Here is a 15,252-nt window from a genome sequence, read left to right as displayed (position 1 = left end):
GCCGTTACCGACACCAGAGGGTTTGTTAGCCTGTCCACGGTAGCAAATAAGGCGCGTGTATTGTTTTTGTTTTTGGTTATGATGTCAGAGAAAGTAAGTCGTAAGTCGATCACGTTTCCCTTTTCCTGCTGGGTCTTTCTGTTTCTACTTTAAAAGGTGATGAAACGTCGGTATTTTCTGTCTCCAAGTGGAGTGAAGTTCTTAACCCACTATGCTTGATCAACGTCCAAACAACAAATATGGTCAAACGTTCAGATAATTCAGATAATTGTATCTTTTTCCCTCCATTTTGGCAGCACAAAGCCAGAACTGAGAGTTGTTTTCAAGAGTGGATACATGTGAATTACTGTTGAATACTGTTGAGGTACATGAATAAGGTGAATAAGAAGACACTGAGAGTTTCCCTGTTGTTACCTCTTCATCACACTAATTTAGTGAGACCAGACAAAAAGGGAAGAGGATGCGGGTCGCAGCAGACTGAATGGAAAACGCCTTCGTCCTCCATCGGCTCACTTTGTTCCAGAACACAACTTCCCACGTGAAACCTGTGCAACAAGAGGACCTCGTCAATCCAACATGGCTGCCGTCAGTGCTGCGCTGTTGGGGCAGCTGCTGCTGCTGCTGGTGGCGACGACGTCCGTTCGCGGCGGGGGTCTGGTGGTGGTGAACTTGGGCGTGGAGGTCACTAGGGGTCGGTCGGTGTTCGTCACGGAGAGGGAGCTGAAGATCAGCGCGGGCCCGACCGCAGACTGTAAGGTGGAGGTGGTGATGAATGAACCTGTCACTCAGAGGGTGGGGAGGCTGACCCCGCAGGTGAGGACTCGCCCGCTGTAGTTCTACTGTTACACACGGACAGAACCAGCACAGTGGTTTTACGGGTGTTTGGGTTCCGGGGGCTTTGCAGGTGTTTGACTGCAGCTTCCTGGAGAACGAGGTGAAATACGTCCACAACGGCAGTCCTCTGCTGGACCAGGACACAGTGATGCTGAGGGTCTACAGGTCAGTTAGCAACCGTGTCATTTAAAGAATTTATTAATTTCAAAAAAATTCTGAAAAATAAAATATTTGTATGAGTAAGGCCCATCATTATCAGTTTAACTGCAGATCTGTTGAAAAATGATTTGAAGCATCAATAAGTTTCCTGTTATAAGATTGCAATTCACTAATTCTCTTGATTGATAATAATATTGAAAACCTTTATTTGTAATATGAAGGCTGAGCGCAGTTGCAAAGTATTATACAGTAAAATAACCAAAATAAATATGGACAAACTTTAAAATGAACTGAAATAATCTGATACAATTAAATACTATATGTGGAAGTATGAACACAAGAAAAGAAAAATAAATCAAATATGATTAAACAACCAAAGCTCAAATAAATGAAAAATGTAAACTATTAGAAAAAAAAGAAATATTAAACGAAACAGAGGCCAGATGTTGGCACTGATCTCCAGAAAGTCCTGATTAGATTTATTGGGATTCAATTCATAAAGATGTAATAACATCAGATTAACCAATGTTTTAACCAACATAAAATTAACCAATGTTGCAGATGTATACATGGAAGGGTTTCATAGAAAATACCCCATGGAAACTTGTATTTATACGGAAACTTCTTTTTTAACATCACAATACAGTTATATTAATTCTCACACAATTTATACACAACATTTAGCTCAAATGTCCATCCAGAACGTCAGGTTTAGGGGTCTCAGGATGAGGCGCTACTCTTTCGTGTTGAAAGGACTCATCTAATTCGGATGCCAAAGTAATTCAATTAATCTAAATATGTTCTTGTTTTACATGGTTTTATTTAAGTATTAGAAAGCAAAAATTATGTAGAACTGCAAATACGATTTTGCTCACGCACCGAAGACAAAGTACTTTACCTTTTGCCCCAAAAACGAGGGCTGAATTCATCATCAGGAGATCTCCATAAATATTAACATAACCATAAATATGACATGAGAGGACTCAAAAGTTACTCGAGTTATGGAATTATCAATTTTCATATCCCTGGCTTGATGCCACACATGATTAGTGCACCTTTCTGAAAAGCTTTCGACCGACAGAATCCGCCAATACCGCCAAGATATCAACCACATTCCAGCCAAAAAACTAAAATATGACTTACTTATGGATGAAACGATATTCCACACGGCCTTGCTTGGCATGTATTGGTGCATCTCCTTGAGCAGAGCCCCTCTGTTGTGGAACCAGAGGCGTCCAAGGTCCACGGTGAAAGTTAGGGCATTTTTGCTTTCAGCGGATCTAAAACTACGGTTCACGATATGTGCACTAAATGAATTACCAAAAATATTTAACTTCACTTAATCAAAGCCAAACTTTGCAGAGACACTGTTAACACATAGTGCTATTTTATAGTGCTTATGCATAATTAAATTAATAAAAGAAAAAAATGGCTTTCCTGCGTTCTATCATCAACCAATAAACCAGTAACACATATACTGCTACATGAACATCTTACCTAGTCTCACAAATGTGTTCTGTATTGTATACAAATGTGTGTATTATCTGTATTATTTAGAAATGGAATTGTCACCGGTTTCATTCAAGGAATACTTCCATGAAAATCTATCACCTCATCCTTGTTGGCCTGTTGTAGATAGAGTTCTCATATTGTTAAAAATAGAAACCATACAAACTTTTTTTAATTGCCAGATCAGCTCTTACTGTCTGTGTACTGTGTTGTGAAGAAACAGTGTGTTTGGAATAATACTTTGAAACTGAATCCCAATGACTCTCTTTTAACACGCTGTGTTGTGTCCCTGTGAAGGTTCACGGCCTCGGACACGCTGGTGGAGATGGTGGTTCTGCCGGTGCGGGTGGTGGACTCGGGGTCCCGCGTGGTGGAGCTGGGCAGCGCTCCGCTCGTGGTCCCTCTGTTCTATGGTTTATCCAACGCCATCGATGGCTCCGTCCTGAACATCCGGACCACGGCAGACCTGGTCTGCATCGTCAGGCTGATGACCACCGACACCAGCGTCCCGGCTCTGGGTCAGCTGGTGAGGGAGGAGGACTCCACACAGAGGAAGGGTATGTCGCAGTACTGGTTCAAGGTCTGGTTTACTGAATGGCGTTTAGTAAAGTAAAGTAAAGTAAAGTCAGTTTTATTGTCAATTTTGTGCAATGTGCAAACATGCAGAAGATCGAAAGTATGTTTCTCTTCTGTCCAACATATAGAGAATTGTGCAATAGCAATAATAATAATAATAATAATAATAATAATAATAATAACAATAATAATAAAGTTTAAAAGTTAAAAAAAACAACAACATATAACATATAGACAACATAAATTAGGAACTATTTAGACGGAAGGACTATAAATAAATGACTGTGACTCCTTAGCAGCATCCAGACATACGAGTCTAGAGAAGAGGACGGAGTGGGATGGTGGGGAGAGAGTTCAGCTTCCTGACAGCCTGGTGGATGAAGCTGTTGGACAGCCTGGTGGTGCGAGCTCGGAGGCTCCGGTATCTCCTACCAGAGGGCAGGAGGCTGAAGAGACCGTGTGAGGGGTGGCAGGGGTCGCTCACAATCAAGGTCACCTTGCGGGTGAGGCGGGTGTCGTACATGTCCTGCAGGGAGGGGAGGGGGGGGAGTGAGGCACCGATGATCCCTCCAGCTGCATTCACTATGCGCTGCAGGGCTTTCCTGTTGTAGTCTGTGCAGCTTCCGCCCCACACAGTAATGCAGTTGGTCAGGATGCTCTCGATGGTGCCACGGTAAAAGGTGCACATGATGGATGGGGGGCTTCCTGCTTTCCTCAGCTTGTGGAGGAAGTAAAGGCACCTCTGGGCTTTCTTTGCCAGCGATGTCGTGTTGGCTGTCCACGAGAGGTCCTCGCTGATGTCCACCCCCAGGAATTTGGTGCTGCCAACCTGCTCAATGGGGGGGGGGGGGGGGGGGGGGGGGATTTGATGTGCGACATGACTAGTGGTTTAAACCACAAAGAATATTTCCTATGTGGCCAATGGATGACCTCAAACACACCTCTGGTCAAAAGTAACCACAGCAACAGCCGTTTGCAGTTAATTATCCTGTAACTAATAAATAATAAAGCTACAAAATGACAAATAACAAATTAATTTAAAAGATTTTTTCTTTAGATTTTTTCAAATATATAAAAAAAGGATTACTTCTTTAAAAAGAAAAGTGAAACAATACAATATTACATTGCTAACATAAATGTTGCAGTTCTAAAAACAGTGTGTTTTACAGTAAAACAACAAAGTTGAACCAAGTAAATGATATGAAAACAAACAAACAATGAAACAAAGAAAACAATGAAAATCTGAAAAAAATAACAAAAGACTTAAAAATATAAAAAAAAATGAAAAAAAAGTATCCAATAAAATGAGAATATATACATACAAATATAGATACATATATATATAGATCTAATATGTAGATACATTTAGAAGTGGCTACAAATTTGTGAAAATCTCGAATAAATAAAATAATGATTAGAAATAAAATACTGACCGTTAACAAGGATGCTTTTGCGTATATTAAATGATTTACTCATACATGCACAAACTTAATCTGCTGCAGCTTGATTTGTCTCCAACGGTGCGTTGTCCTCCATCAGGCAGAGAGACGGCGGCGCTCTGTCCCGGGAACAAACCCTGTCGCCATGACACCAAGGAGGTTAGTTTCCTCAAAACCAGCTGCCAGGACTTCCTGAGCTCGGGTCTGAAGTACCAGCACCTCAGCCCTCCATCGCCAGAGATCGACTACATCCCCATCAGGGTGGAGCTGAGGGAGCAGGGCACCAGGGCTCTGCTGGAGGTACAGGCAACATCCACGTCCCTTTTGATCACAGTGGAGAAAGTGGTGTGCCGGAGGGAAAACAACTTGTGCCAACGCTACTGAAAAGTGCTTGAATTGAACAAAGGCCACACACTGCAGCTTTGGTCCTTTCCAAGTCGGATGTTTTCCAGTTGAGATTAGCGTCTGAGAGGTTCATTGGCAGTCGAAAGGTGACATCCCACTTTCACATTCTCAGCTCTGTGGAAGCAGAAGGAAGCGGAGCAGGAGGTTTTGGAGCTTTTTTTTAAACAAAGACCTGCCAATTCTAACACGTCTGATTGTCTTTTCTGGGGCTTGTTCTAACACACCACGTGAAACAAGTTGTGGCAGCATGTGTTGATTTCTATGCGACACGTGTTGTGTTAAAACATGCACTGTCTTTGAAACATTAGCAATCAGCAGTTGTATTGATGTTTTTCATTCTTTCCTTCGCTAAGAACTATTTTAACGGAGATACAAAATACAAAAACAGAATAGTTCAAACACCAAATGTTTTATTGACATTTTAAATATTTGTTGCTGCAGCCTACGGTCATCTGTGGCCCCGCCCACCAGATACAAACGGCTCGCATCAAAACTTGAAGCTTCAAAGCTTGTTGAGAGTTTAGACACTTCATTAATGCACTGGTTTTCTAACTTTTTTTGTCACGCTTTGGAGGAAGAAAAATTTTCACGCCCCAACAAAATTGGAAAAAAAATGATATGCTGCATTTTTTGTGACTCCATCTTTACTTTTTCAAATAATAGAATAAAGAAAATAGCAATCACTTTCAAGTAAGCCAGATTGCTCCATCAGACAAAAACTAATAAAATGTGCAATGACTTTGTTAGAACAATGCAAATAAAGTTCTATCTGTAAATAAATAGCATATTGTGGCTGCAATTGACCTGTTTTGCACTGAATATCTTCAAGATAATAACTATAACTAAAACAAAACTAAATGAGTGCAGATATGTGTGAGCCATCACATTTTAGTGGCTGCAATGAGCCTGCTTTCCTCTACAAATCTTTTTAAAACGGGGTTCAGGCTTGATACGGCCTTCATGCCAATGTTGAGCTCTATATTTTTCTCTCACGAGATCAACTTTTGGCAAAACGGCAAGAAGCGGCGAGTCGCCAAGAATCTTGGCCGTCGCGCAAACGCAACCTGTTAACGGCGAAACGTAGACATTTTCACAAAATACAGGCATTTCGCCATGTATTTATTAATGACTTGATAAAGGAGAATAGGACTCAAAAAAGAACCATGAGTCGCTCTTTGGAAAAGAAATGTGGCAACTTATCACCGACCTTCACCTTCCTGTCTCTTTGCCCCAACCCGGCAGGCAGAGTCGGTGTGGTTGCCGGTTCTGATCCACGGCGCGATGCAGAACCAGCCACCCAAGGCGGCCTTCATGGCCTCCTTCATCCTGGAGGTGGACCAGTTCATCCTCACCCCGCTCACCACAGCCTCCCTGGACACCAAGGACCACGAGACGCCTCAGGAGAGGCTGGTCTTCAACGTGACCGCCCCGCCCACCGAGGGCTACATTACCCACCTGGACGACCACACAAAGCCGGTCACCTCCTTCACATGGCTGGACCTCCACGGGATGAAGGTGGCTTACCAGCCGCCCAACAGCAGCCAATCGCACCGCAGGAACTACGAGGTACCCGAAGTTATGCTAATTATAATAATGGTTAAAGACAAGACATAAAACTTTTAAAAAATGTATATCTATGAAATATATGAGGTGCATCGTGAAAAAATAACTCCATTTGACCAAAAGGTAAATCTTTCAGTGAAAAGAAAAAAAATCAACTATACAACATTTAAATATAAAATTGGAGATTTCAACAAAATAAGATTTTTCTTTTAAGTATAGGCTTGTCAAATACATTACTTTCGATGTCTCTGGAAGATGTATTTCTCTTATTATTATCATCAGGAATCAAGTAAACGTTTAGCAAAACATTTGTTTTCAAACTCTGTCATTAGATATTTTGTTACATGGTGAACTATTACATTTACAGTCTAATCTGGCTAATCTATTTTGTGTAAGGTGGAGTTTCAGGCTATAGACAGTTCCTACATGACCAGCCCACCCATCGTGGTCCACATCTCCATCAGGTCGACGGAAACAAATGCCCCCAGAGTCTCCTGGAACATGGGTACAAACATTTTACTGACCCTTAACATTGTTTCATCCTTAATACTAGTCGTATTATGGTCAAACTGAGCACATACCTAAACTTTAACGGACATTGACTTGACTCAGGTTTGGACCTGTTGGAGGGTCAGTCCCGACCAATCACGTGGGAGGAGCTGCAGATAGTGGACAACGACAACATCGATGCAGTCTATCTTGTAGCTGTGGACGGGCCTCTCCATGGACGCCTTAGTGTCAGAGGTGAAGTCAAACACTACATCTCTCAGGGGGATATTGTACTCTTTACTCGACCGCATTTTATTTGTGTATCTCTGTCACCAGTGTAACTACGTCGTCACTTACGCCTAAAGTCGTTCCCACAGCTAACCATGCAGATAGGTTGGTGATGTCTGGATCCGATCACTTGCAAATAGTTAAATAGTAGTGCGGGTTGTCTGTAAAGATCTTATTTGAGAAATAAATCGGATTTCCCTGCGTCAACCTTTGATGAAGCAAATGCAGAAGTGTCTTAAAACTTGCACTTTCTCCACTGACCAGCAGGGGGCGACTTCTCCAGTTGCAAAAAGAAGTCTGATTGTATAGAAGTCTATAAGAAAATTACTCTCTTGATTTATTATCTCAGTAAACATTGTAAACATGAGTTTATGTCTCAATGTCTAGTTTGAAGTCTTCTTCAATACAGCATGATGTTCATTTAGTAAATGATGCTCCATTTAGAGTCAAGGAGACCATAAAGCTGGGTATGCTTTTACAGTAATTGACCTGTCAATTACAGTAAAACAGTCACTATCGCTACAAGAGAAGTGTCGCTACTTCATCCCTCCACATTTCTAATATGGTCACCATCTTTCACTGGTTGCTACCAAATTGACAAACCCGAGGCTACAACTTGACAGTCCACAACCACGATGACCACGTCCAGTTCTTATATGCAGTCTATGGTCTGAATATAGACTTCATTACTTTACAGATTCAGAATAACAATTCAAAATAGTCAAGGAATGATGATGTACTATTATAGATTAAGATTTAAAAAAATCTAGTTCCACATTCGGAAATTCTCAAGGTCCCAGCAGATAAAGTATTAGTAGTTTAAATGAGCTCCGACTTTACTAGCTGCAACAATAAAGTGATGAACACATTAATGCTTCAAAATGTATAATACAATAACATACTAGAATAATAATCTGAATATTTGCATTATAATGAACCAGAATGTATTGGTTAGTTTATATTCCGTATGTAGTGGCTCTCTGTCCAAATCAGCTGCTGCATTCCTGATTGGATGCAGCCCCCAAACTGGGTGTAGACCAGTGGCGGGCCGCGGTTTTGGACGTACGCCTGCTGTCAATCCGGCGCACCGGCAGAGGGTTCGAACTTCCAATCCTCGGATTGAAAGACGGGCATGCTAACCATTGAGCCAACAGTCAGAATGGATTGGAGGACTGACATTACTAGAGATATTGCTCAATTGGCCGTATTCATTCATGGTGTTGATGAGAGTTCCTTGTGACCAATCACAGCGCACGTAAATGGTCGCGGGCCCTGTGGCCAAACACACGTTCCATAATGCTAGCAGGCCTCTCCATACAGTTTAACCAGCTCTCGATTGCATAGAGAAACAGAGGTGAAATGTGATTGGATGAGAAGAACCTTAACAAGCAGTGGCGCCGTGCCACACAGCAGGCTGAAGGCTGAAGGGAAGGCAGACAACAGAGCAACACAGGAGCAGGGCAATGAGAACATAAGCTAATAGGGAAAACATATTATAATACATGTAGTGTATTTGTGAAAAACAATACAATTATAAAATAGCTATGACGTTTAATTATAAAACAAAATGAAAATTAAATTAAAATTAAAAAAAATTCTGTGATTTCATTTTGTTTAGGCAAGCAGATAAGGCTTAGCAGGCCCTGACAGCTCGCCCAGAGAGATGATGGAGGGCAGTAAAATGCATATTTGCATGTTTATCCACGTGCAGTATACAGACGGAGTCCCATTACTTTCAGAAAGAACCCCAGTTTGATCCTCTGTCCCCATACCTCGACCCTTTTAATCCGTGCTGGTATTCCGACACACACCGCCACTCTGGGAATTCCCACAGAACGTCTCCTGGCCTTTTCCGCCCTTTTTCCTCCATGTGTTGCTCATCCGTCAGGGACTGTGGTGTGGCTGGGGAAGCATATGTCTAGTGGCCCTGCATGTGTTTCCTAATCAGGTGTAAAATGGGGCCGCGGTCACATCGCCGGAGGAGGATGGGGGGGAGCGCCACTGCCGCCGTCTCCCTCTCCGTCCACGTCTGTCCCTTCCAGCCCAGCGCGCTGGGAGACGGCCTCTTTGTCTCAAAACGGGGAGCTGGACCGAGCAGATTGGAGGGATTTATGCCATTTCATGCCGCCGTGCACAGGGAGCAGATGCACTGTCCCCAAACAGGTTTTCATGCTACCAGCTAGGGGGGGGGGGGGTTGAGGTGGCAGGAGTGCAGCCCCCCCCCCAGGGTTCAGGCAGGGAGTTAACCTTTCATGGCTGCTTTAGCTGCGTAGGAACAGAGAGGAGCTCAGAGGGAGAGGAGACCTGTTTTCAGCTGATTCTCGTTTATCATTTTTAATTCAGACACATCCTCAAACAACGAATAATGGTGACCTGCAAGAGCCCCTCGCAGTGGGCTTCAGCAAAGATATCTGCATTTTAGAGATTGATTCGGTGTCTTTATGCAGTTCGGATGAGAATGAGGATATATTTTTAGTTGGCGATATATATATATATATATATATATATATATATATATATATATATATCGCCAACTACAAATATTAGAGTGGAAAATGTTTTTCATTATATTGACTTAACTGAATTGACAAATCGGTGTGTGCGTGTGTGTGTGTGTGTGTGTGTGTGTGTGTGTGTGTGTGTGTGTGTGTGTGTGTGTGTGTGTGCAGACAGAAGGACAGAGGGGAGCTTTCACTTTAATTTGGTAATAGTTATTGGTTTATCATGGAAGTGCATGAAACTACATTGCAGTCTGGAGTCTCTGCTAACAGCAACCAGTGATTATTGAACGTGAAATGGGAGTAAAAGTATTAAAGTTTTAGCATCAAAATATACTTAAAGTATATCAACTCAAATGTACCAAATGTTCTCAAAAGCCGATACTTTTTTATTTTTTTTAACAACTTCGACCCTTGCGGCTGAAATATCGGTGTGGCTAATTTGTGGATGTTTCTGATTCTAAATTTAGCAGCAGTTGCAGAGACATACGGTTCAAAATTCACTGAAATATTCTGAAATCCCCTTCACGAGTGATGTCACTGTCCTCTCAGCAGCAGCAGCCAAACTCCCTGCTGTCCTTTTACCTCCAGCCGGCTGCACTGTTTGAGCTCAAGTAAACAACTCTGAAAGTTCTACACAAAGATAAAAAGTGTTGTCAGCGCAATGGTACATTGATGTTCACATATCTTTAATGGATATTCATAACAAATATTACATGTAGGGACTTAGGACCCCTTCATGTTCAGGATTCAGGTGGGAAACACAACCTGTGACAGGGAGCTGCAGCATCGGGAGGTCAGAGCATGGTGGCCCGAGGAATAATGGAGTTAAAATTAAGAGCAGTTTGTTCTCACGTCTCATGTATATTTAAAAACAAGACCGCTAACTCCCCGACAACCACCGAAGGTAGCGGGCCCTGACTCGCGGGCAGTAGCAGCAGCAACAACGGCTTATAAACCGCCGCGGCTTGTTTATGATGAATTATTATTCATTATTATTATATGAAAAAAGATAAAGTTTTACTGATGCGACTGAAAAGAGTTTCCTATGAGGCTACATCATTACCAAACTTTTAATTGACCCTCAATACGTGCATCATACACCGATGCAGTCAGAGCGTGTTATGAGCCATGGATGTATGAAGAGAACTGGATACGGCTCATTCATTCCTATAAAAGTAAAAGTTGTAAAATTCAGATAAAGTGACTCGGCTCCTCAGGTTTTATTTTGAAACCCGTCCACGGGCGGTTGTTCTCCATAGGGCTCTGCCAGAAGCAGCGTGGATTCTGCTCAGCGTCCGGACTGAAACGCATCTGTAGAAATCCAAATGGAATTAATTGGCAATAAATCACGTTTCATGTGTATTTTTGCAGTCCAGACTTCTAAAAAACAATCTGGATACAAAATGCCAAAACAAAGCTGGGAGCTTGAACAAGGCCCTCAGCTATCAAATCATTTTATTGGACTACAAATCACAATATTTCTGTACTGTAAAAAGTACTGTACTGACTACCCATCTTTCTCGATCCTAAAATAAGTACTTAAGAAATCAGCGGCATGAATTGACAAACAGTGACGTCCTAAAGACTGGGAACGTAACATCAGAAAACCCTCAGGTGGGTCGCTTCGTCAACCGGAATCAATAAATCAACCCAAACAAGTTCTTCTCTTATGACTTAACGTTTTTTATCCTCTGCCCCCCTGACCCGCCCTTCCCCGCCTCTCTTGCTTCTTTATTGTCTTTGTATCCTGCTTCTCATATTTTCATCACTCATATTGTATTGTTCAACTCTCAGATCTCTCTTTTTTTCCAACAAACCTGTGCAGGGAAATACTACTTCACAGTACAGTAGAGTAGTTGGCTGGTTGTTGAAACTTTTGTCCCACTAGGCTTGTTTCCATCCAGCCCCCCCCCCCCCACATGTTGGACCACAGCACCTGCTCAAGCATCTTTTTTTTTTTTCATCTCCTCAGTTTTGTTTATGAAGGAACAAAAGTTTGGCTGTGCTCCGCTTACATGTATGTGCGCGGCCCATAGGAAGCAGTCCTCTGGTGGAGTTGTGTCTCCGAGGAGAGCTCCGCTGACCCTCCATGGGGGGACAGTCACTGCAGGCTCGGTCCAACGCCTTCAGCCAAATGGATGGCTGCCTGTCCTGATGTGCACACACGTACACACACACACACACACACACACACACACACACACACACACACACACACACACACACACACACTTCCCATCCCACTTCCTCCGTTATGGGCCTGTTGCCCAACGCCACCTTTGGGCCCAATTACCAAGTTGTTTCCATCCACTTGGACCGGTAGCCGCTCCCCCGCCCCCCTTGGTAAAGTCGCTAATGAGGTTCGGGGCTCGCGACCGCTCGTCTCTCTCAATCTGTCTGCTGACCTTGCCCTTCTGTCTCTCTGGCACGTGGGAAGGAGAGACGTGAAGCCCCCCCACCCCCCAACGCTGGCAAACCCAGGGCGGGCCACCGGGAAGGACGCCATGTTTTATCCCACCAGCGCGGACCCCCAGCCAGCACCTAACTCGTGGTGCCTTCAGGCGCCTGAGAGAAACTTGTTATTTTCCAAGCGACAATGGGAGGGGAAAAAAAATAAAATAGTGGCGCATGTGTGGGAGACGGTAATTGAATCAAAAGTGTGAAGCTTTTGGCTATGGAGACAAGAGAGCGCCGTCCGCCGAAGGCAACACATGTCCACAAGTCATGTGATGCTGTGCAGTTAGCGGTTAGCATGATGTACAGTGCGAGGAAGGCCAGCCAGCGGCAGAGAGCCGACAGATGGACACGGTCTACATTCCATCAATGTGGGACAGACAAGTTGTATCATGTTGCGCGCAACTCTTCGCCGAATTCACGCTCCACGGATTATTTTTGAGGCGAAAATTTGAATTTATTAATACTAAAAACATAGATGAACATAGATTTTTTTCTGATCGTTCACTTCAATCATACACATTATTTAAACAAGAATTTGTCCAAATATGAAATCATAAAATGACCATTTACCATTGGGGACAACTTTTCCCGGAGAGAGCAGCCTGATGGTTGTGTTTTTTTCCCAAATGTTCATGGTCCATTTTGGATCTTTTCAAAATGTGAAAACTCTTGTACTTTTTATTTAACACGTTGAGATGATCTAAACCACTGTCCAATGAGAGAATCATATGTTGGACACTGCTCTGCAACCCTATTTAAATACATTCCGTTCTGAAAGTCTTATTAACTCTATCTGTGTTAATGTGTAATTAAATCAAGTTCAGCAAGAATCAATTAGTCTTAACTTTAAGTTTTAATGCAAACCATTGATTTGAAAACCATTCAAGTATTACCTACATCTGACTTAAAGCAATTGTATTAATCTAACTTGTTAACTTTATTGGAAAACATTTCATTCATTTCTGTTTTAACAATTTGAAGTAATTCAATGAAGTTGGTCCAACTATTCTCTTCTTCTTCTGCGCTCTCCTGTTTCCTCCAGGCGGGAAGGCGTTCATGTTCCGTGTGCGGGACCTGCGGGAGGGCGTGGTGGTCTACCACCACTCCGACAGCGACACCACGCGCGACCACGTCGTCTTCCGCATCAGCGACGGCCGCCACAGCATCCGCCACCGGTTCCCCATCAACGTGCTGCCCAAGGACGACTCACCGCCGTTCCTCATCAACAACGTGGCGGTGGAGGTGCGGGAGGGCGGAGCCGTGCGGCTGGAGGAGTTCATGCTGCTGGCCTCCGACCTGGACTCCAGCGACGACTACATCCTCTACCGGGTGGCATCCGGCCCCATGGCGGGGCAGCTAGTGCGGAAGACCTCCCCCCACGAGACAGGTGAGGGATGGGCGTGTTATATAAGACATATACAAAAATATATAAGACATGTTTGGTTTGTTATAAAGGTCAAAAGTTGTGACGTGGTTAGAAATTATAAATAAAAGGCCTCAAATGACAACCTTGACGTTCCATCATATTTCTCATTTTACTTCTTTTTGTAACATGCCGTAATCAAGAAATTTCTTTGACAACCAAAAATTGTACTGTGCTTAAAGAGGTATGTACTGCATAAACTGTAGATGTAAGATCTGAAAAAGCCTCAGAAGTTATGGCTTGAAAATCACACTCCTGAAAGGTGTTTTCTGTTACTTGTGACTAGGGCTGAACGATTAATTGCATTTGCGATATTATCGCGATATGATAAAACGAGATTTTCTAACCGCAACGTGCGCGATTACAACGTCATCACGTGACGCGAGCGAAAGAGCGGAGAACTCGGCTGCATCAACTTTTCATGCGGCCCGTTAACCTGTTGCGCAATGGCCTCTGGCTCCACGGGACAGTCAGAAACTGACACAGCTGAGACTTTAGTCTCGAAGAGGACCAGCACGTCGGTGGTGTGGGATTAAATAAATTCATATTTCCTCCCACTCCTCTTTTTATTTAATTCTAACAAATAGGCCCAGCCAATGGGAAAGAACATTTGACACTACATGTATCTAATATTGTGTTGGTCATATTTAAATCATTCATTATGTTTTGTTGGGGAAAAGAGAGGATACAATTAAAAAAATTAAAAATCGTGTATTAAATCGCAATTGCAATGTTGGAGGAAAAAAATCGCAATTAGATTATTTTCCCAAATCGTTCAGCCCTACTTGTGACTGTTAATTGTGTTCTCATTTCTTTTAATTAACGCATCTCACATTGCATCGACAACAGAGGTGATGAAAGGAAATCTAAACCACAGTTATCAAGGAGTCTATCCACAGTAGGCTTTAACAAACAAATGTTATTTATTCTTAGAAAGGTCATGAAATCATTCAATGTAGAAATTAAATAAATAAATAAAAGCATACATATAATCTCTAAATAGAAAAGTCTGTTAAAATAAAAGAAGTCCCCTCGACTGTAAATAATGTGTGTGGCTTTATCTGGATGATATCTGAAGTCTTTTTAGTTTTGTCTAAAATATAATGTAAATATAATATAATAAAACATAAAATATTACATTAACAAAACATTGATACATCAGTCAGAAACAAATGTTAAATGTTTTCCCTTTAACAGCCATGTTTAGGGGAGTGTAATCAGATAAAAAATGTTTTGACAGACTGCAGATTTACTTAGAAATAAAATTCAGAGTATTGCTAAAATAGTTTTGTGGCGTTGATGCTTGATTTGGGCTGCTCGGTTGTAAATGTTGTTGGTGCGTTTTACTTCGCAGGAGATCCCGTGGACAGTTTCCTACAGAGAGATTTGATCCAGGGTCAGATCTACTACCAGCACTCGGGAGAGGAGCAGTTTGAGGACTCCTTCGACTTCACGCTGTCTGACAGCCACCAGCCACCCAACCTCTCCCAGACATATGTGAGTCACCATTAAATTGAAATCTATTGAAGTACATTTACGTAAATTCAACTTGTATTCACTTGAGCATTTTTACAGTGTAGTACTAGTACTTTTTTCCTTCCTGTGGTTC

The 15,252-nt window shown here is 42.5% G+C and overlaps 1 protein-coding gene across 1 annotated transcript in view; it reads left to right on the top strand.

Moving 5' to 3' along the window:
- Nucleotides 1-576: 576 nt before the first annotated feature.
- Nucleotides 577-15,252, top strand: part of frem1b (Fras1 related extracellular matrix 1b) — a gene marked incomplete at its 5' end in the record, with an annotated part of 40,087 nt that continues 25,411 nt past the window's right edge. Inside the window, 9 exons of the mRNA XM_079221006.1 lie at nt 577-813; nt 905-999; nt 2,800-3,059; nt 4,618-4,817; nt 6,165-6,488; nt 6,882-6,990; nt 7,098-7,229; nt 13,263-13,607; nt 14,998-15,140. Of these exons, the coding sequence (XP_079077132.1) occupies nt 577-813; nt 905-999; nt 2,800-3,059; nt 4,618-4,817; nt 6,165-6,488; nt 6,882-6,990; nt 7,098-7,229; nt 13,263-13,607; nt 14,998-15,140 (1,845 nt within the window). The remainder of the gene's footprint in view (nt 814-904; nt 1,000-2,799; nt 3,060-4,617; nt 4,818-6,164; nt 6,489-6,881; nt 6,991-7,097; nt 7,230-13,262; nt 13,608-14,997; nt 15,141-15,252) is intronic.

Source organism: Taurulus bubalis (assembly GCF_910589615.1).
Source record: "Taurulus bubalis genome assembly, chromosome: 7".
Classification (NCBI taxonomy): domain Eukaryota; kingdom Metazoa; phylum Chordata; class Actinopteri; order Perciformes; family Cottidae; genus Taurulus; species Taurulus bubalis.
Note: the sequence above shows the minus strand (reverse complement) of the source record. Positions and strands in the feature narration are given on the sequence as shown.